Source organism: Atheta coriaria, unplaced genomic scaffold (genome assembly GCF_025399875.1).
Source record: "Atheta coriaria isolate IRGN ID8LTWV9N9 unplaced genomic scaffold, Caltech_Dcor_3.1 hic_scaffold_3_pilon, whole genome shotgun sequence".
NCBI lineage: Eukaryota > Metazoa > Arthropoda > Insecta > Coleoptera > Staphylinidae > Dalotia > Dalotia coriaria.
This window is the reverse complement of record NW_027045445.1, coordinates 9,623,834-9,645,213: the sequence shown is the minus strand read 5'-3', so window position 1 is coordinate 9,645,213 and position 21,380 is coordinate 9,623,834. Positions and strand designations below refer to the sequence as shown.

General features: G+C 35.7%; 2 protein-coding genes and 2 long non-coding RNA genes across 9 annotated transcripts in view; 3 read left to right on the top strand and 1 right to left on the bottom strand.

Moving 5' to 3' along the window:
- Window positions 1-21,380, bottom strand: part of LOC135803985 (uncharacterized) — a 131,322-nt gene that overhangs the window by 109,058 nt on the left and 884 nt on the right. The window contains exons 1-2 of one of the 3 annotated variants that reach the window (XR_010550944.1): window positions 20,612-20,997; window positions 18,939-18,976 (exon numbers count right to left, since the gene is read on the bottom strand). This is a non-coding gene — a long non-coding RNA (uncharacterized lncRNA). Of the gene's footprint in view, window positions 1-18,938; window positions 18,977-19,623; window positions 19,889-20,611; window positions 20,998-21,380 lie in introns of those variants that run through there. The other 2 variants (XR_010550942.1, XR_010550943.1) reach the window with 2 other exon arrangements.
- LOC135789429 (caspase-3-like) lies at window positions 31-1,957 on the top strand. Its single transcript, XM_065299263.1, has 5 exons — window positions 31-421; window positions 491-1,006; window positions 1,064-1,290; window positions 1,356-1,495; window positions 1,549-1,957. The coding sequence occupies exons 1-5, from the start codon at window positions 290-292 to the stop codon at window positions 1,791-1,793; spliced, it is 1,260 nt and encodes a 419-aa protein (XP_065155335.1). The 5' UTR covers window positions 31-289; the 3' UTR covers window positions 1,794-1,957.
- On the top strand, window positions 3,647-6,665 carry LOC135789553 (caspase-2-like). 2 transcript variants are annotated; one of them, XM_065299444.1, is made up of 6 exons: window positions 3,647-3,734; window positions 3,786-4,605; window positions 4,662-5,342; window positions 5,419-5,637; window positions 5,674-6,311; window positions 6,371-6,665. In XM_065299444.1, the coding sequence occupies exons 3-6, from the start codon at window positions 5,197-5,199 to the stop codon at window positions 6,574-6,576; spliced, it is 1,209 nt and encodes a 402-aa protein (XP_065155516.1). In that variant the 5' UTR covers window positions 3,647-3,734; window positions 3,786-4,605; window positions 4,662-5,196; the 3' UTR covers window positions 6,577-6,665. The 2 variants fall into 2 exon arrangements, with proteins under 2 accessions (XP_065155516.1, XP_065155515.1); XM_065299443.1 differs by having other exon boundaries at window positions 3,657-3,734; window positions 5,419-6,311.
- Window positions 6,962-11,181, top strand: LOC135803870 (uncharacterized). Of its 3 annotated transcripts, XR_010550901.1 has the most exons (19): window positions 6,962-7,208; window positions 7,583-7,634; window positions 8,075-8,126; window positions 8,239-8,290; window positions 8,403-8,454; window positions 8,566-8,617; window positions 8,728-8,779; window positions 8,892-8,943; window positions 9,056-9,107; window positions 9,219-9,270; window positions 9,547-9,598; window positions 9,711-9,762; window positions 9,874-9,925; window positions 10,038-10,089; window positions 10,202-10,253; window positions 10,345-10,417; window positions 10,530-10,581; window positions 10,694-10,745; window positions 10,859-11,181. It is a non-coding gene; the product is annotated as an uncharacterized lncRNA (long non-coding RNA). The 3 variants fall into 3 exon arrangements; XR_010550899.1 differs by lacking the exon at window positions 8,239-8,290; XR_010550900.1 differs by lacking the exons at window positions 8,239-8,290; window positions 10,530-10,581.

Genomic DNA, 21,380 nt, shown 5'->3' with positions numbered 1-21,380 from the left:
AGCTTTTGCTTTCTGTGTGTTCTGTTGTTCTGTGTGTGTTGAAGTTCATATCCTGTACAAATGTATTCGGACATACAGAACATACGCAAATTTGTGTTTGTGAGGTTGCCTATATTACACCTGCGGTTGAGAAGTGGTCGCCACACGATCGCCATCAGGCGTGACTCAGTTTTGTAAACATTACTTTAGCAAGTGCTAATGTCTTCCAACAAAGAAAATTAGTATCGCCATAGATCAGTTCTTGTCCGAAGATCTCATAAAAGTTATACGTAAACAAACATCGACTGCCATGGAAAAGGAACACAAAGATTTAATTATCAACAATTTTGAGTTCTTAGTGAACCTTTGCAAGTGTGATCTTTTGTTATCACACTTAAGACATGTGATTCCAATGTCTCAAGATGAGCATGATGAATTAGATGTAAGTACATTTTAACCTCTTCATATCTCACAGTAGACTATATTTATGTATGTTTCTGTTATATATAAGGGTATGACAGACAAGAAAAGACAAAACAGAGAAGTGCTCACATTCCTAATGAATCGGGGTCCAACTGCATATGATGCCTTTATAAATTCATTATCTGCAACAGAACAGTACACAGTATTGAATTGCTTGAAACCAGGTGCATGTAATGACAACCATATAGCACTTCAACAAAGAGCTCAACAGAGGTCTAATAAAGTATTTATTGAGCCCCAGAACTTTTATGAAGAACCAGTCAATATGGTTAATATGGCTGCACAGGAAAACAGGCTTGACATTGTTGTTAAGCTATCTAACAACTTCAACCATGTAAATGAGGCACGCCAGAAAGGAATGCTATTATATAACACTACATCCAGAAACAGAGGCTTGGTGAAGATTATTAATATTGATACAGTCACAGGCATGAAATACAGAGAAGGATCACTAACTGATGTTGACAATTTGACCAGTTTATTCACTCAAATGGGATTGAAAGTTGAAGTGCATGATAATCATTTAAAACCACCAACGGAAGCGGTAAATTAAAGTTATATATCTCCTATTCATTTAATTCATATAAGTTTTGTGTTGCAGAACATTAAAAAAGCTGTCCAAGAATTTGTTACTAATCCGTATTTAAAGACTGCCGACGTCGCCATGTTGTTTCTTATGAGTCATGGTACCCATGATAAAGGTAAAGATTACATATTTGACTGTGATGCGGTGCCAGTCTACTTAAGAGACATCGAGCACTTCTTCCACAATGACATATGTGTTTACATGCAAAACAAACCGAAAATGATGTTTGTACAAGCTTGCAGGTAAAGTAATGCAGAGTAATGTATCAATCACATTAATAACATGTTTTTTGTTTGTGTTGATCCAGAGGCAAATTTCCTGATTACGGAACCCGTAGAAAAGTAGAGACTGACAGTCACGTACATCAGAACGCAACTACAAACCAGGTCGAAATTGACTACATGCCGACTCGATCGGACTTCCTTTTGGCTCATTCAACTTGCGTTGGTAATGTAAAATGATTCAATATCAGTGTTTGTTTTAATGATATTTAACTATAGGAACCGCTTCGCATCGTGACACGTACGTAGGTACATGGTTTATCTACTTGATCTGCAAAGTTTTTATGACTCATGCTCACAACACGGATGTTGAGGAGATGCTCAAACTTGTATACGAGTCTTTGAAGGTTGAGCGCACCAGTGCCGGCGAAATGCAGACAGGTGAACTTATTATTAGAACTTTCAGGCGGTGCTTCTTGAATCCTGGTATTTATTGGGAAGGCAATCAACTTAAACATTTTTGATTTAATATTTAAACCTATATATTCATTATTTATAGATAAATATTTTATTATCGATATATTTGATAAATTTTTTATACGCAATGAAACAATGCTCTAAAATCGGTAGTGATAAAATCTGCCCAGAAACCTAAACAGATTAATAAATATAATTGATATGAGCTTAATTAGTGTTTACAAAAAAAATATTTTATAAACATGTCTAACTTGCTTGCTTTTAATGACTGGTATCATCTTGCACAAAATTTCTAATTTCTAGACCATTATTACCTGCGCAATAATCCATGAATAAATTAAGTTTAAACATGGCAGGCGAAAGTTGCTTATTTTCTAGTGTAACTATGTGTTACAATGTTACAATTTTGTGAGGTATGAATTTCGATAAGGCCAGGTAGTCCGCATACTACAACTGGCTTCATTGTGTGAACTGCAAGGGGCCTGACAATTTCGCGCGCGCTTCCGCGCACTGTTCTGGGGGAGAAGTTGGCAAGGGTAACCGACCGACCGTCGCCGATTACACAGTACTTCTATACACGTCGTGCGGGTCCAATGTACAAAAACTGTCTAATCAAACAACGTTTTTTAATTGAATATCAGCTTTGTTTAAAAATGTGTCAACGAATTTGATGTTCTATCAATTTATCAACGCATACACTCACATTGTGACATGGGACTTATAATCAATGAATAAGTTCTCCTCGACAACCAAATGAAACAGCACGCATGCACGTGAATACATTCAGTAGAGAGAAATGGGCACTTCTGCAAGTAAATCCGCTCTTTGCACGTGAGTAATTGTAATATTTTATTGTAGTGTGTACTAATATTGATTTTCTTTGCTAGTGGAGCACCTAAAAGTCCAGAAGGGCAAATTGTGATAGATTCAACCCCTTACCTTCCAAGGCATTTCCTAGAAGACACTAACAAAGCATTAAAATTAAAATCAGCAGTGAACGAAGGCCAACCGATGGTACTCCAACGAATTACCCCTGTGCTGGACGCACAAAGGGCACGGCCCTGATTTTGAACAACTCGAACGCCGAGTCTAGGAAGGGGGCAACTGTAGACGTTAAAAATGTATCACAATTACTCAAAGCAATCAAGTTTAAAACGAAGATTGTAAACAATTTAAAGGCAAACGAAATTGTCCAAAGTATTGATTCATTTGCGAAAAATTGCAAAGCTAAAGATGTTGACATGTGCGTTATTGTGATAATTGGGGATGTAAAATGCACAGCTGATCATAACAAATTGGCTGAGATTTCCGGAACCGATAGTAAATTTTTGCCAATCGTTGATATTATCGAACGTCTCAGTGATGAGCAATGCCCCCAGCTCAAGGGCAAACCAAAAGTTTTTTTGTTTCACGGACATTACTATGATGAGTCACAAGTCCAGACTGATTACACAATGAAATTGTCATTGAGGGATATGTTTATTGCAAATGCTGTATTAACAGGTATGAATTTACGCTAAAATAATTAGAACATCATCTTAACATAATGAGAATTTGTTTACAGGAAAGATGCAGAAACAAACAATGTCTTCATATTATATCCAGGCGATGTGCAAAGTTTTTATGGACGAAGTGTACGAAAAAGACTTAGAAAGTATGATTCAGAATGTGGAACAAGTAGTCTATAATCATGACCGAAGTACCCAGCACACTCATTACGACAATTTGTATTTTAAGAAATGTTATTTTCAAGCTACTTGAGTAGCCTAGTTTGTTAATATATGTTTTATTATATTTGATGCATTACGCTCTTAGCAACAAGCGTAAGTGCGTTATCTTTTGATATCAGCTAGATAACGATTTGACAATTTTGTAAACTCATGTATGTGTGTTACCTTTGACACAATGGGCGGAATATTCGGAAAAACAAAAACGTGCCAAAAAGCAAAGAACCAAGCATACCAGGAAATAAATTCTCCATCTTCTAAGTATGTCTAAATTAATAAATAAATCAACATAATAGTTTTAAGTGGGCTTAGCTTTCAGCCATCTACACAGGTTAATGCACCTAGTTTCCCGGCAGAGACATTCAGGGAAATTACAACAAATACAATTGCAGTTCATAACAATGATACAAGTTCGAGTCTGATGATGATACCCAACAGATGTTACCATCGGTACCACCGACACCACCGATACAAACATTTAGGCAATACAAAACTCAAAGTATTCGGGGACCACTTGGATTGATGCTTCAGGCCGATAATACGGATCGTGTTCCAACTACTGCTGACACACCTCATATTCCAATTTTAATTAAGAAGGGCACCAAACTTTTTATACCAGAGGAGAGTCATATTCCCATGTACCGAACGAATGGTAAAATAAGAGGCAAGTCTCTAATCATAAACAACATCAAGTTTAAACACAAACATACTAGAGATGGGGCACATAACGATAGTACGAACATGTTCAATTTGTTAAAAGCCTTAGATCTTAATCCTAAAGAAAAGAACAATTTAACAGCGGGCCAAATATCTAAAACTTTGCAGCATTTTTCAAATAATTCAGAATTGGACAAAGTAGATATATGCTTTATTGTGATAATGAGTTACGGAAAAGGGAGTGTTAACGACATGACTGAGATTTACGGGGTTGATGAGGGGCTCATCAAAGTCCATGACATTATCTCGCATTTTGCTTCAAATCGTTGTAAAAAGTTGGCGGGAAAACCAAAAGTTTTCATCTTTCAATGCTCTCGAGATTCTGCGGACAACAAAGGAATCGAATTTGATGCCCGACCACCAACGCCCCCGCCGCACCTCGGAGATATGCTAATTGCATATTCAACTATGCCTGGTGATACAATGCATCTAGAAATTAAGAATAAAAACTAACACTGCTTACTTTTGTAGGATTTCCGTCTGGTAGAAATTTGGAGTTGGGTTCATATTACATTCGGGAGATATGTAATGTTTTTATGAGGCATGCTTGCGACTTGCATCTAGAAGATATGTTTAAAATAATAGAAAATAATCTTAAAAATAGAACTATTCAGCAGCACACATCGTATGAGAACAAATCGTTTCAGAATTGTTATTTAAATCCAAAGTAATTGAATTTATTATATTTCTATGGAAACAACTGACTAAATCAATTTAAATTTACTATTGATAAATTTAGGATTTTTTTCCTTTTCCGGTGACTGATACCTATTATATACAATTTTTTGATATTTTTGTATAGTTAAATATGAATAAAGATTCTATCCATTGTAATGATTTGGAAATTCAAACCAGAATTAACGGTTCTGGAATTAACGGAGTGTTGCTGCTATCTTTTGATAAAGCTTCAAAGATAAAAATATTGATATGACTTATCTATGACATGATAACTGGAGGCTCATAAATAATTTAGAGGCTGGCAAATTTGCCTTAGCAGTTTGTCGTCATGGGCTCCTCGCAAAGCAAAGAGGAAAAGAAGGCACAAAACAAACAAAGCAAGAAAACGAGCACCCAAGTGACCAACACTAAACATGGATTTTCTCAAAATAATACTGCCACTAGTTTCCAGCGCACGATAACTACGCAGCATAGGTAAATACATTGCACAACGTAGCATTTGTCTGGCAAACATAGAGTGACTCATTTAGTAAATATGATTATTTGGTAGCTATTCTAGCTCTCTCGCATCGACCCAACTACAAGGCGATGTTCAAAGATCTGTTCAATCAGTTTCTCCACGATTTGCTAGTAATACCATTTCACCAGCAAGCAATATTGGTTCAGTGTTTCAATTTGACAATCCAACATGGCGGGCTGGACATTCAGGCACGGTTTCGGGTTTCCCGACTAATTCACAACCTTCAAGGCCAGCTATACCATCATATACCCCCGCTGTTAGAGGTCCTTTAGGACAATATTCATCACCGGTATCAAGATTGAGGACCTTGTCAACTCCAACATTGGAAACCAGCCGGGCAACGCCCCGAATGCAATACGACCTAAATGAGCCATCAATTATTGACATTAGAATAAAGAAAAAGCCACAATTAATTAAAGAAATTAAAGGCGGCATTCCTATGTATAATACAATCGGGCCTAGACGGGGTAAGTCTTTGATCATCAACAACATCAAATTCAAATCACAACCTCGAAGTGGTGCCGATTACGATGGCAAAAATTTGTTGAATCTTTTCAAAGCTTTAAATCTTGATCCAAAGACAAAGGACAATTTGAAAGCTAGTGAAATGAAAAGTTGTCTAGAAGGTTTTGCAAAGAGTCCCGGACTGGATAAAGTTGATATGTGTGTTATTGCAATCATGAGTCATGGGACGGGAACCATGGACACACAGACGGAAATTACCGGTATTGACAACGAAACAGTTACGATTTTCGATATAATTTCATATTTTTCGAAAGACAACTGCCCCAGTTTATACGGGAAACCAAAAATATTTATATTTCAATGTTGCCGGGGTGAAGACCAGTTGGTTGAGCACGATGCCCAGCCAATGAGACCCCTTAATTGTGGTGACATGCTGTTGGCTTATGCAACTATGCCAGGCAAGTAAAAAATATCTCAAAATATTTAAGACATATTTTGATCTTGGTTTGTGTTTTAGGTTTCGTATCTTACCGAAATGTCGAGTTGGGTTCATACTTCATTAGAGAGATTTGCAACGTTTTTATGAACCATGCGTGTGATACTCATTTAGAAGATATGCTTAAGAAAGTGGGAGAAAGCGTTAAGGAAAAATTAGGTTCCAAACGGCAATTGACTTCCTATGAAAACTTGTCATTTAAAAACTGCTATTTTAATCCTGTGTGATATATATTTAATCATTGAAAGATAATTTACAAAAAAATTGTTGTTAAAAGCCTATATTTTTGAAAATATAGTAGGTATATTCTGATTTATCCACTATTTGTTTATTTATTCATTTTGAGTGCGAACGCATGCGAACACTATTGTACTTTCTAAATGATTATTAGATGACGCTAGGATGCACATTTTAACTAAAAGTTTCTGTGCACAAAGTGGCGTGATCTCGCGCGACCCTGCTCTTTATCTCTTAGCTCAGTGCGCAACGTGCAGACATAAACAAACAACATGCACGCTGTGTTTACCTGTGTTGGCATTTGTGTATGTCTCAATCTCACTATCAATTTGCAATCTGCGAGCCGGCCAGTTTTCGTACCAGTTTGTCGCCTGACTCTTATTGCTCGTGCACGTTTATTGCAACTTTTATTCAACGTGCTACATTTTATTTAATTAATAATTGACAAAGTATAGTCTGCACGCACCGTACGTCGCGATTTACAGTGATTGTATACCTGTGGTATGTTTGTAAAACAGAAGTGCTTTCTGTGCCGGAAAGAAGTGCTGTGGTGCGTCAGCCGCCGGATAAATTTCGACATTTTTGACTATTCACAGTTATTTTGCACTCTATTTTGGAACTAGTAAGTAACATAAATCATTTATTTAAGTATTGAATGGCATTGCAAATATATTTAATTTTAATGCAAATATCAAGAAATATGCAGCGCCTGACTAAGTGAACCGACTTCACACAAATCTCTTTACTATTCATATCGTCCTCTGTGATTATCTCACAAATTGACCCCCAAAATCAGGGGCGTAGCTACCGCCGTATTTGCCGTATCAATTATACGGGGCCCCCGGGCCAGGGGGCCCCAAAGTGTATAAGGAAAAACCTTTACCTCCATATAAGGGCCTCCAAAAAAAATTTTATACGGGGCCCCGACAAGGCACGCTACGCCGCTGCCCAAAATTGCAGTTTTATGTTCGAAGGACTAATTTTTGCTGGTTTTAGGGATTTTACACTTGACTCAGATACCGTAGAAGGACCATACTTGCATCAGATTGTAAGTATTTAATTTCTTTATCATGTTCCTAAATAACATTTGTGATTGTCTCACAAATTGACCCCCAAAATTGCAATTTTATGTTCAGAGGACAAATTTTTGCTAGTTTTAAGGATTTTGCACCTGCGTCTGACATTGTAGAAGGACCATTCTGGCATCAGAATGTAAATATTTAATTTCTTTATTATTTTCCTAAATAACTTTTGTGATTATCTCACAAATTGACCCCCAAAATTGCATTTTTATGTTTGAAGAACTAATTTTTGCTGGTTTTTTGGATTTTGCACTTGAGTCTGACATCGTAGAAGGACCATTCTTGCATCAGATTGCAAGTAATTAATTCCTTTATCATATTCCTAAATAACTTTTGTGATTATCTCACAAATTGACCCCCAAAATTGCATTTTTATGTTTAAAACACTAATTTTTGATGGTTTTAGGAATTTTGCACCTGAGTCTGATATCGTAGAAGGACCATTCTTGCATCAGATTGTAAGTAATTAATTCCTTTATCATATTCCTAAATAACTTTTGTGATTATCTCACAAATTGACCCCCAAAATTGCATTTTTATGTTTAAAACACTAATTTTTGATGGTTTTAGGAATTTTGCACCTGAGTCTGATATCGTAGAAGGACCATTCTTGGATCAGATTGTAAGTATTATATTTCTTTATCATTTTCCTAAGTAACTTTTGTGATTCCCTCACAAATTGACCCCCAAAATTGCATTTTTATGTTTAAAAGACTAATTTTTGATGGTTTTAGGGATTTTGCACCTGAGTCTGACATCGTAGACGGACCATTCTTGCATCAGATTGTAAGTATTATATTTTTTATCATTTTCCTAAGTAACTTTTGTGATTATCTCACAAATTGACCCCCAAAATTGCATTTTTATGTTTAAAACACTAATTTTTGATGGTTTTAGGGATTTTGCACCTGAGTCTGACATCGTAGAAGGACCATTCTTGCATCAGATTGTAAGTATTATATTTCTTTATCATTTTCCTAAGTAACTTTTGTGATTATCTCACAAATTGACCCCAAAATTGCATTTTATGTTTAAAACACTAATTTTTGATGGTTTTAGGGATTTTGCACCTGAGTCTGACATCGTAGAAGGACCATTCTTGCATCAGATTGTAAGTATTATATTTCTTTATCATTTTCCTAAGTAACTTTTGTGATTATCTCACAAATTGACCCCCAAAATTGCATTTTTATGTTTAAAACACTAATTTTTGATGGTTTTAGGGATTTTGCACCTGAGTCTGACATCGTAGAAGGACCATTCTTGCATCAGATTGTAAGTATTATATTTCTTTATCATTTTCCTAAGTAACTTTTGTGATTATCTCACAAATTGACCCCCAAAATTGCATTTTTATGTTTAAAACACTAATTTTTGATGGTTTTAGGGATTTTGCACCTGAGTCTGACATCGTAGAAGGACCATTCTTGCATCAGATTGTAAGTATTATATTTCTTTATCATTTTCCTAAGTAACTTTTGTGATTATCTCACAAATTGACCCCAAAATTGCATTTTTATGTTTAAAACACTAATTTTTGATGGTTTTAGGGATTTTGCACCTGAGTCTGACATGGTAGAAGGACCATTCTTGCATCAGATTGTAAGTGGTTAATTCCTTTATCATATTCCTAAATAACTGTTGCGATTATCTCACAAATTGACCCCCAAAATTGCATTTTTATGTTTAAAAGACTAATTTTTGATTGTTTTTGGGATTTTGCACCTGAGTCTGACATCGTAGAAGGACCATTCTTGCATCAGATTGTAAGTATTATATTTCTTTATCATTTTCCTAAGTAACTTTTGTGATTATCTCACAAATTGACCCCCAAAATTGCATTTTTATGTTTAAAACACTAATTTTTGATGGTTTTAGGGATTTTGCACCTGAGTCTGACATCGTAGGAGGACCATTCTTGGATCAGATTGTAAGTAATTAATTCCTTTATCATATTCCTAAATAACTTTTGTGATTATCTCACAAATTGACCCCCAAAATTGCATTTTTATGTTCGAAGGACTAATTTTTGCTTGTTTTAGGGATTTTGCACCTGAGTATGACATCGTAGGAGGACCATTCTTGGATCAGATTGTAAGTAATTAATTCCTTTATCATATTCCTAAATAACTTTTGTGATTATCTCACAAATTGACCCCAAAATTGCATTTTTATGTTCGAAGGACTAATTTTTGCTTGTTTTAGGGATTTTGCACCTGAATCTGACATCGTAGAGGGACCATTCTTGCATCAGATTGTAGGTATTAAATTTCTTTATCATTTTCCTAAATAACTTTTGTGATTATCTCACAAATTGACCGCCAAAATTGCATTTTTATGTTTGAAGGGTTAATTTTTGCTTGTTTTAGGGATTTTGCACCTGAGTCTGATATCGTAGAAGGACCATTCTTGCATCAGATTGTAAGTAGTTAATTCCTTTATCATATTCCTAAATAACTGTTGCGATTATCTCACAAATTGACCCCCAAAATTGCATTTTTATGTTTAAAAGACTAATTTTTGATGGTTTTAGGGATTTTGCACCTGAGTCTGACATCGTAGGAGGACCATTCTTAGATCAGATTGTAAGTATTATATTCCTTTATCATATTCCTAAATAACTGTTGCGATTATCTCACAAATTGACCCCCAAAATTGCATTTTTATGTTTAAAAGACTAATTTTTGATGGTTTTTGGGATTTTGCACCTGAGTCTGACATCGTAGAAGGACCATTCTTGCATCAGATTGTAAGTATTATATTTCTTTATCATTTTCCTAAGAAACTTTTGTGATTATCTCACAAATTGACCCCCAAAATTGCATTTTTAAGTTTAAAACACTAATTTTTGATGGTTTTAGGGATTTTGCACCTGAGTCTGACATCGTAGGAGGACCATTCTTGGATCAGATTGTAAGTAATTAATTCCTTTATCATATTCCTAAATAACTTTTGTGATTATCTCACAAATTGACCCCCAAAATTGCATTTTTATGTTCGAAGGACTAATTTTTGCCGGTTTTAGGGATTTTGCACTTGAGTCTGACACCGTAGAAGGACCATTCTTACATCAGATTGTAAGTATTTAATTTCTTTATCGTTTTCATAACTGAGTTTTGTGATTAGCTCATGAATTAGTGACGAAAATTGCATTTTTGTGTTGCAAAGGACTACTTTTCGCTTGTTTTAGGTGTTTTGCATCGGAAATCGACATCTAAACAGAACCATTCTTGCATCAGATTGTAAATAATTAAATTCTTTATCATTTTCATACATAACTTTTATGAATAACTTAGCGAGAAAAATTTACTTTTTGTGTTTTGAAACACTGATTTTGCTGGTTTTTGGGGTTTAACACATGAACGCGTCATCCGCGTAATAAAAGCGAGGTCCCTAAAGAAGTAAAATTTAATTCTTCATGGCGTTATATTCTAATGTCGTAGGAGTAGAACGTACCAGTAGAACGTGTATTGTGAGATAAATTGTACGTTTCGTACGTTGTTATATCGATAACTTGAAACTGTTTGTTTACATTTAGTCATTTCGAATAGTTTTTGGGTTATATATAACATGGATTGTGTTTTATTACTTTTTGTTCAAGTGAGTGAGATAGAAATACCAGGATGAATTAACAACAGGTGAGTTAGAATATGAGAGCAATACTCTAAGTTTTGTGTTCAATCCATGTTCTTTATATGATCTGCAGAATTTTCCAAACTTTGTTTTTACTTTCAGTTCGATCTTGGCTTGCGCAGCACGCTGTGCACTGCCATTTGAAATTTGAACAGTACCGCACCGGTCGCCGTGTGTCGTCGGGTTCAAGTGACAATTCGCTATACTGGTCAGTACATGTTGCGCTGGCGTATTGGCTGTTGTTTTTTTCCTGTTTAGTCAGTCGGTGGTACGCAGTTGTGCTGTGTGCACGTGTTTTCTTTCTTCTCCGCCACTGTTCGTCGCGACTGTTAGTATTTCGGGCGATTTTAATACGGTGCGAGCTTTATAATTGTTTAGTCATCGATTGCTATCAAGTACTGAACAAGAGATTTATCTCGACTCGAGACTTAAGACACAAGGTGCGCGTGTGTAAGCCATCAGTCGCCGGCCTTCGGATCTCTTGTGTTGGGCTACAGATTCCATTTGGATTTATGGTATTGTTAATTAGAAGGGATAAATCACGCGTTTTCTCCGTGTGTCATAGTTGTTAGTGCAAAAGTTATACAGTGAGTAGTAACATCAATTCAACTAACAATTCTGCTTTATGTGTAACATTTCATAAGAGAGCGTTGTGGCTCGATGGTATGTAGGATATGCCTTGGATCGTACGTACGTTCGCTTTATTAAAAAAGAAAGAAGAATGTATTGTTAAATATAGTTAATAAAACTCAATTTACAATTAAAATCTCATTCATATTTTTTTGTAATATCCTCATTGTCGTTTTCAGGATATTCTTCTTAAATCATATATCATATGAAGCTTATGTGAGTGCAGCATAGCTAAGGCTTGTGTTGTTGTTTTTAAAAAGTTGAATAAAGTAGAAACATAAATAGAAGAATCAAATATAAATAATAAAAACACTCGGTGGTCGAGTGGGTACGTGCACCTGCTGGCATGCTAGCAGACACGGATCGAATCTCAGGTATAGAAGGCATTTTTCTCAAATATAAAAATATCTGGTGTAATTTGGGTTGCATATATGAATTGCAACGAAATATAAGAGAAATTGAAATATAAGTGAAGGCAACATGAGAAGTAAGAAAGTAAAAGGAGATCGGGGGAACAGAGAAATAGAAGAATGAGTAGTAGAGAATAGGAGAAGATAGAAGGAAGAGAACAGAGAGTAGAGTAGAGAAGAGGAGGAGATAGAAGAAAGAGAACAGGGGAGGATCAGATTTTTAAATTTTTTGGCACGTGTCGTTATAAGACAGTCTACGGTCGATCTCCCAGAGCGCCGGAGGCCCACTATTTCGGTTCGTCCATTGCTCCCGGCCCATCCTACAGCTACGATGTCTCTGCGCTTCATCCCCGGAATTATCAGGCATATCAACAATTTTTATGGTGGGGGATCATCCCCAGAGAGAGGGAACTCCTTATAAGGACAATCCTTATAAGGTCTTGTAAAAATATTTCTAAGTTTTAAGCCGACTCAAGAGAGGTGACACTTAAAAATATTCTTACCAGTTCTGACCTGTAGCTGAAATGAAAGAAGGAGGACACAAATCACACAGGATACCTTAACAATTTTTATAGTGGGGATCATCCCCTGAGAGAGGGAATTCTCTCAGAGACCTGTTCCTGAAATGATAGAAGAGGTACACAAATCAAAGAAGTCAATATATCATACTATTCATTTATTAACAATAGAATACAAATTCATATTTTACAAGTCAACAGAATACATGTCGTCATATTGAAACAGAACTTGCAACTTGCTTGCACTTCGCAAAGTACTACAGAGATAAGGAAATTAGGAAAGAGACCACTTTCTACGTGAGTGAAAATGGGAACAAATATACAGGGAGTTACAAAAAGAAAATTTTAAGTGCAAACAAAAAACTCAAAACACTACGAACGCTCGTTTTCCTCGACAAGCAGGAAAACAAATATACAGGGTGTTACAAATAGAAAATTCAAATTGCAAAAAAGAAAAACCTAAGAACAACAGCTAAAGCTAAATTTTCACGGACAACAAGGAAAACAAATATACAGGATGCTACAAAAAGGAAATTACTACACCACAAAAAGAAAATCAATAACAGAAAAAAGAAAATAGTCGGGAATACAAATTTAGAAAACTTATAATAGGAAATCAAGAAAAACAAACATACAGGGTGATACAAACAGGAAATTCCTAAATTTAAAAATAAAATACATAGTTTAAGTAGAAAACGACCCAGAAACGACAAATTTAGTCAGTTTTACACTAGAACGCAAGGTAAAGTAGAACATAGGGTGATACAAGAAGAAAATTGCTACATTGTACAAATATATTACAAATATTTTACAAATATATTACTCTCAATAATTAATTGCCAAACTACGAAAATACGTTAAAGAGCCGGCAGATTTATGAAATAAAAATAAAAATGCGAGCAAGGAAAATTTCACGTTATTAAACCGATGATTGACATGACCATACTCTGCGGGTAGATCCAAGTCGCATCTTGCGGCACGCATCAATTTTGTGTTCTTACGGTATTGACGTTACATGCAAATTTTAGATAAATATGAAAGTCTTATGTAATAACGTTTACAAACTCACCAGTGCATCAGGTAATCATAGAAAGTACTGAAACAAAAAAACAACACGTGTGTGAGAACTCGCACTATGGTGCACACTTATTTATATTCGTTTTGAGGGATAATGAACCTGTACTATTTTAACACAATTTTCCCGGAATATCCTGCCAAGGACAGTCGTTAATTACACTAACTTAAAATTACGAATAGGATACATATTTCTAATTCCAATTCTCAACATCGAAATAATCCAATAGCCGACACGCACATGGAAACACCAGTTTTATAATCATTTTACGCGTAAATCATCCTTAGCAAAACAATCTACATGTCTGTTGTCATTAGGTGCCGTTAGAAATGTTCATTTTTAATCAATAATAAAATGTAATGTAATCGGAATGAATGAAAGAATGATGCCGAGCCGCGTGCAGGTAAGAACAGACTGAAGCGGTCGAACGTTCGTAGCATGAGATGCAGCATTGCACACGTTTATAGCGATATAAAAACGTGTTTATACACAAACCCCGATATGCGTGTAGAATTGAAATAGCACATTTCTGAAGTGCACTAAAATAAAATAAAATATAATACCTAATTCATTACATCAGTTGTTAATTTCAGCATTCGGTTCGCGAGTTATCCTAACGAAACTACGAGTACTATTGCGTATATGCGTATACACACAACTATCATTATAACTCGCGTTACGGAATTTTCTCGCAATAAAATTCGATACAGGGAAATAAAGAATTAAATTCCGCATCTGGGAAAATAAATCCGAACTTAGTTTAAGACCGCGTTCGCGTGTTATAATATTAAGAAAGTACAATTCCTAGCGCAACGAGTACTATTGCGTATATGCGTATACACACAACTATCATTATAACTCGCGTTACGGAATTTTCTCGCAATAAAATTCGATACAGGAAATAAAGAATTAAATTCCGCATCTGGGAAAATTAATCCGAACTTAGTTTAAGACCGCGTTCGCGTGTTATAATATTAAGAAAGTACAATTCCTAGCGCAACGAGTACTATTGCGTATATGCGTATACACACAACTATCATTATAACTCGCGTTACGGAATTTTCTCGCAATAAAATTCGATACAGGGAAATAAAGAATTAAATTCCGCATCTGGGAAAATAAATCCGAACTTAGTTTAAGACCGCGTTCGCGTGTTATAATATTAAGAAAGTACAATTCCTAGCGCAACGAGTACTATTGCGTATATGCGTATACACACAACTATCATTATAACTCGCGTTACGGAATTTTCTCGCAATAAAATTCGATACAGGGAAATAAAGAATTAAATTCCGCATCTGGGAAAATAAATCCGAACTTAGTTTAAGACCGCGTTCGCGTGTTATAATATTAAGAAAGTACAATTCCTAGCGCAACGAGTACTATTGCGTATATGCGTATACACACAACTATCATTATAACTCGCGTTACGGAATTTTCTCGCAATAAAATTCGATACAGGGAAATAAAGAATTAAATTCCGCATCTGGGAAAATAAATCCGAACTTAGTTTAAGACCGCGTTCGCGTGTTATAATATTAAGAAAGTACAATTCCTAGCGCAACGAGTACTATTGCGTATATGCGTATACACACAACTATCATTATAACTCGCGTTACGGAATTTTCTCGCAATAAAATTCGATACAGGGAAATAAAGAATTAAATTCCGCATCTGGGAAAATAAATCCGAACTTAGTTTAAGACCGCGTTCGCGTGTTATAATATTAAGAAAGTACAATTCCTAGCGCAACGAGTACTATTGCGTATATGCGTATACACACAACTATCATTATAACTCGCGTTACGGAATTTTCTCGCAATAAAATTCGATACAGGGAAATAAAGAATTAAATTCCGCATCTGGGAAAATTAATCCGAACTTAGTTTAAGACCGCGTTCGCGTGTTATAATATTAAGAAAGTACAATTCCTAGCGCAACGAGTACTATTGCGTATATGCGTATACACACAACTATCATTATAACTCGCGTTACGGAATTTTCTCGCAATAAAATTCGATACAGGAAATAAAGAATTAAATTCCGCATCTGGGAAAATAAATCCGAACTTAGTTTAAGACCGCGTTCGCGTGTTATAATATTAAGAAAGTACAATTCCTAGCGCAACGAGTACTATTGCGTATATGCGTATACACACAACTATCATTATAACTCGCGTTACGGAATTTTCTCGCAATAAAATTCGATACAGGGAAATAAAGAATTAAATTCCGCATCTGGGAAAAAAATCCGAACTTAGTTTAAGACCGCGTTCGCGTGTTATAATATTAAGAAAGTACAATTCCTAGCGCAACGAGTACTATTGCGTATATGCGTATACACACAACTATCATTATAACTCGCGTTACGGAATTTTCTCGCAATAAAATTCGATACAGGGAAATAAAGAATTAAATTCCGCATCTGGGAAAATAAATCCGAACTTAGTTTAAGACCGCGTTCGCGTGTTATAATATTAAGAAAGTACAATTCCTAGCGCAACGAGTACTATTGCGTATATGCGTATACACACAACTATCATTATAACTCGCGTTACGGAATTTTCTCGCAATAAAATTCGATACAGGGAAATAAAGAATTAAATTCCGCATCTGGGAAAATAAATCCGAACTTAGTTTAAGACCGCGTTCGCGTGTTATAATATTAAGAAAGTACAATTCCTAGCGCAACGAGTACTATTGCGTATATGCGTATACACACAACTATCATTATAACTCGCGTTACGGAATTTTCTCGCAATAAAATTCGATACAGGGAAATAAAGAATTAAATTCCGCATCTGGGAAAATTAATCCGAACTTAGTTTAAGACCGCGTTCGCGTGTTATAATATTAAGAAAGTACAATTCCTAGCGCAACGAGTACTATTGCGTATATGCGTATACACACAACTATCATTATAACTCGCGTTACGGAATTTTCTCGCAATAAAATTCGATACAGGAAATAAAGAATTAAATTCCGCATCTGGGAAAATAAATCCGAACTTAGTTTAAGACCGCGTTCGCGTGTTATAATATTAAGAAAGTACAATTCCTAGCGCAACGAGTACTATTGCGTATATGCGTATACACACAACTATCATTATAACTCGCGTTACGGAATTTTCTCGCATCTGGGAAAAAAATCCGAACTTAGTTTAAGACCGCGTTCGCGTGTTATAATATTAAGAAAGTACAATTCCTAGCGGTACTATTGCGTATATGCGTAACACAACTATCATTATAACTCGCGTTACGGAATTTTCTCGCAATAAAATTCGATACAGGGAAATAAAGAATTAAATTCCGCATCTGGGAAAATAAATCCGAACTTAGTTTAAGACCGCGTTCGCGTGTTATAATATTAAGAAAGTACAATTCCTAGCGCAACGAGTACTATTGCGTATATGCGTATACACACAACTATCATTATAACTCGCGTTACGGAATTTTCTCGCAATAAAATTCGATACAGGGAAATAAAGAATTAAATTCCGCATCTGGGAAAATAAATCCGAACTTAGTTTAAGACCGCGTTCGCGTGTTATAATATTAAGAAAGTACAATTCCTAGCGCAACGAGTACTATTGCGTATATGCGTATACACACAACTATCATTATAACTCGCGTTACGGAATTTTCTCGCAATAAAATTCGATACAGGGAAATAAAGAATTAAATTCCGCATCTGGGAAAATAAATCCGAACTTAGTTTAAGACCGCGTTCGCGTGTTATAATATTAAGAAAGTACAATTCCTAGCGCAACGAGTACTATTGCGTATATGCGTATACACACAACTATCATTATAACTCGCGTTACGGAATTTTCTCGCAATAAAATTCGATACAGGAAATAAAGAATTAAATTCCGCATCTGGGAAAATAAATCCGAACTTAGTTTAAGACCGCGTTCGCGTGTTATAATATTAAGAAAGTACAATTCCTAGCGCAACGAGTACTATTGCGTATATGCGTATACACACAACTATCATTATAACTCGCGTTACGGAATTTTCTCGCAATAAAATTCGATACAGGGAAATAAAGAATTAAATTCCGCATCTGGGAAAATTAATCCGAACTTAGTTTAAGACCGCGTTCGCGTGTTATAATATTAAGAAAGTACAATTCCTAGCGCAACGAGTACTATTGCGTATATGCGTATACACACAACTATCATTATAACTCGCGTTACGGAATTTTCTCGCAATAAAATTCGATACAGGGAAATAAAGAATTAAATTCCGCATCTGGGAAAATAAATCCGAACTTAGTTTAAGACCGCGTTCGCGTGTTATAATATTAAGAAAGTACAATTCCTAGCGCAACGAGTACTATTGCGTATATGCGTATACACACAACTATCATTATAACTCGCGTTACGGAATTTTCTCGCAATAAAATTCGATACGGAACATTCGGGAAATAAAGAATTAAATTCCGCATCTGGGAAAATCAATCCGAACTTAGTTTAAGACCGCGTTCGCGTGTTATAATATTAAGAAAGTACAATTCCGAGCGCAACGAGTACTATTGCGTATATATGCGTATATCTCTATAAGATAGGCTAGATAAAGCGGAAATCTGAGAGATGAAATTTTAATTCTTAAGAAAAAATTGCCAAGGGGGGGTGCTTGATACTTTTTTTCGACGATTTTTGATAATTAATATCTCTTAAACTAAAAGAGATAGCAACCCACGAATTACTAATTATGAAAGATTGGAAAATTCTCTATCGGATAAAAATAAAATAATTATATTTCCTTCAGTAAAAGGTCGAAAAATGCGACTAAAAGTGCTAAAAAGTGACAGTTTTCTATTTTTGCCCATTTTATTCAATCGCGAATATCTCGTAAACAAAAGAGATTCAGAGAAGCAGATTGAAACGCGACTCTCTTGTATCTTTGCAACACGCGGTGGAACGTGAAAAGGAACTACTTAAAAACTACTAATGTACGACGCAGAAATTAAAACGAAAAATATAATTGAATTATAAACTTACCAATGCAGAACTCATCGGACTCCTAGTCACAGCAAGTACTGTAAATAAGAAAGAAAATATAAGTTAAAACAAAAACAAAATGGTTGTTTGTAAAGTAGGTTTACGATCGAGATGTTTACGTGATAACGTCTTATTGGTGATATAAGTTTTTTTTGTTGCAATTGTTGTAACACTTCACTTGCACTTCACATTTTCTTTCACTGTTAAACATTCAACGAAAACTTAACCGCACGAGAAAATCTCCATTCGTTTGTATGCCGCTAGAGTGAGAGAGACGGAAGATCGGTCCACTCACTCGAACGCTATGACAAGTTTCACGGAATGACTGCCTACGCTCGATCGGTGGATTCCGCGTGACAAGTTTCACGGAATGACTGGCAGCGCTCGAGATGAGACTTTGTCATCAAATGGAGATCGGTCCGTTTCGGCCAAAAATTCTCTCTCGTTATAAGCGATCGGCCATCTCAGTTCGAGGTCCTCGTGACACAATGTTTCTTTTGAACATGTCACCCGACTGAAAAAAACGATTTTAAAGACGTTATCACGTCAATATTATTTTGTAATATTATATTCACACAGCGGAGAAAAAAAACCATATGTGTAGTTTTGTTAAAATTTACACCAGCACGATGGGTCATCCTAAAGATGTATGAATCAATATGGGGGCGATATTTATTTGATTTACCTAGCAACTATTGTGAGTTGTAATATACACTTTCAGCGCGATCACAAACCGGCCGGACGATAAACGCGCAAATAGTAAATAATATTACTATAGTGATTACGATTAAACGATGCCAATATAAACTGCAGGATGTGATATCTGCAGGTAAACAAACTTATCTCTTGTGCGAAATCGCGTGATCGCACACGGACACGGTGTGCACTCACTACCACCGACAAGCAATATTTAACGCAAAAACGTGCATCGTAGTGCCATCTAACCGACTATCTACTAATGGCAGGTTTAAATTTAAAATACATTTTACCAAATATGCAACAAAATTGATATTGCATGAATATGCCAGTCACAAGCAATTTAATAAGGGGATATATTAAATGCACTTTAGTTAAAATACAATCCACTTGAACAGCCGCACTTAAGTTTTCATACTTTGCACTAAGAAATTCATATTATGCACTATAGATTGTATAACTTATATTTTAATACAATGCACTTATATATTCAGGTTTAACCTTAAATTTGCTTTGAATCAACTTTTTAAATTGAAACTTTATAATTTGTGGTGGTTAGGTAGGGTACCTTGTTTGGTATTATTTATGGGGCGGTCGGGGGGTAGGGGTGGTCGGTGATAGAAGGGGCCGGCTAAGAGTACGGCACGTACTTAATACTGCAAGTTTTATAAGTGCAAAGTATTAATTTCATAGTGCAAAGCATTTTATTCAAGTGGAATTCATTTTTCAAAGTGCAAATATTTATTTTTAAGTTCAGTTCTGTATTTTTAAGTGCAAACATTAATTATAAGTGCATTTCATGAATTGACAAGTTAAAAATCGAAAAAATAAAGTTTGTTTAATTACATGCCATTTAATAATGCCTATCAAATCGCAAATATTGCTTTAATTTATACTTTATGATACAATAAAATAATATTATATTCACACATCGGAGAAAAACAAACATTCGAAATGGTCAGATAAAAGTTACTTACTTAAGCAAGAAAGGATCTCCTAATGACGGAAAAAACATGGCAGGAATATGTATCCGATTGACCGACAAAGTCACACAGTAACCGACAATAAAACCGCAGCAATCTTGTAATTTGAAAAATGAACATCAAAACCGAGCAAAAAAAAACTTTTATGAACATAAACGCACCATTAATCACTAACATAACACTGCAGATGCATGTTACAACTAAGTCGATTGATGACCGAACATATTCGAAATGCAAATTTAGAAAATAGAAGTCCGATCAAACGATACGCGTCGCGGGAAACTCGTCTAGATACTCCAGCGACCGGCCCGCAACTGACTTGAATCCATCGATAGCGCTTGCCGAAACTGCGCACGCAAGGATGCGATAGTTCACTAAGACTCTGTGCCTGCTGCATAAACCCGGCAGGCAAAAACAATAGATGCGCAAAGCCAGCGCGTCGATGCCACGCGACCTTGTGCGCGAATTGCAATAGATGCGCAAAGTCGGCTGCGCGTCGACGGGACGCGACCTTGTGCACGAATTGCAATAGGCGCAATTTAAATTAAACTAGACTGTGATAATCTCATGCGTTGCATTCCACGCGGCGAATGCGATAAGAAAGTGAAAGTTGTGTTCAAAACAAACGCAATTCTCGTGCCGAATGCCCACGTTTGCCGATAAATCAAAAAATAAACAATGCAATTCTATTTTATAATTTTTGTTTTCATGCTAGTATGACTGATACAGATACGAGTAGTAGTACCGAAATTTATATTATTAA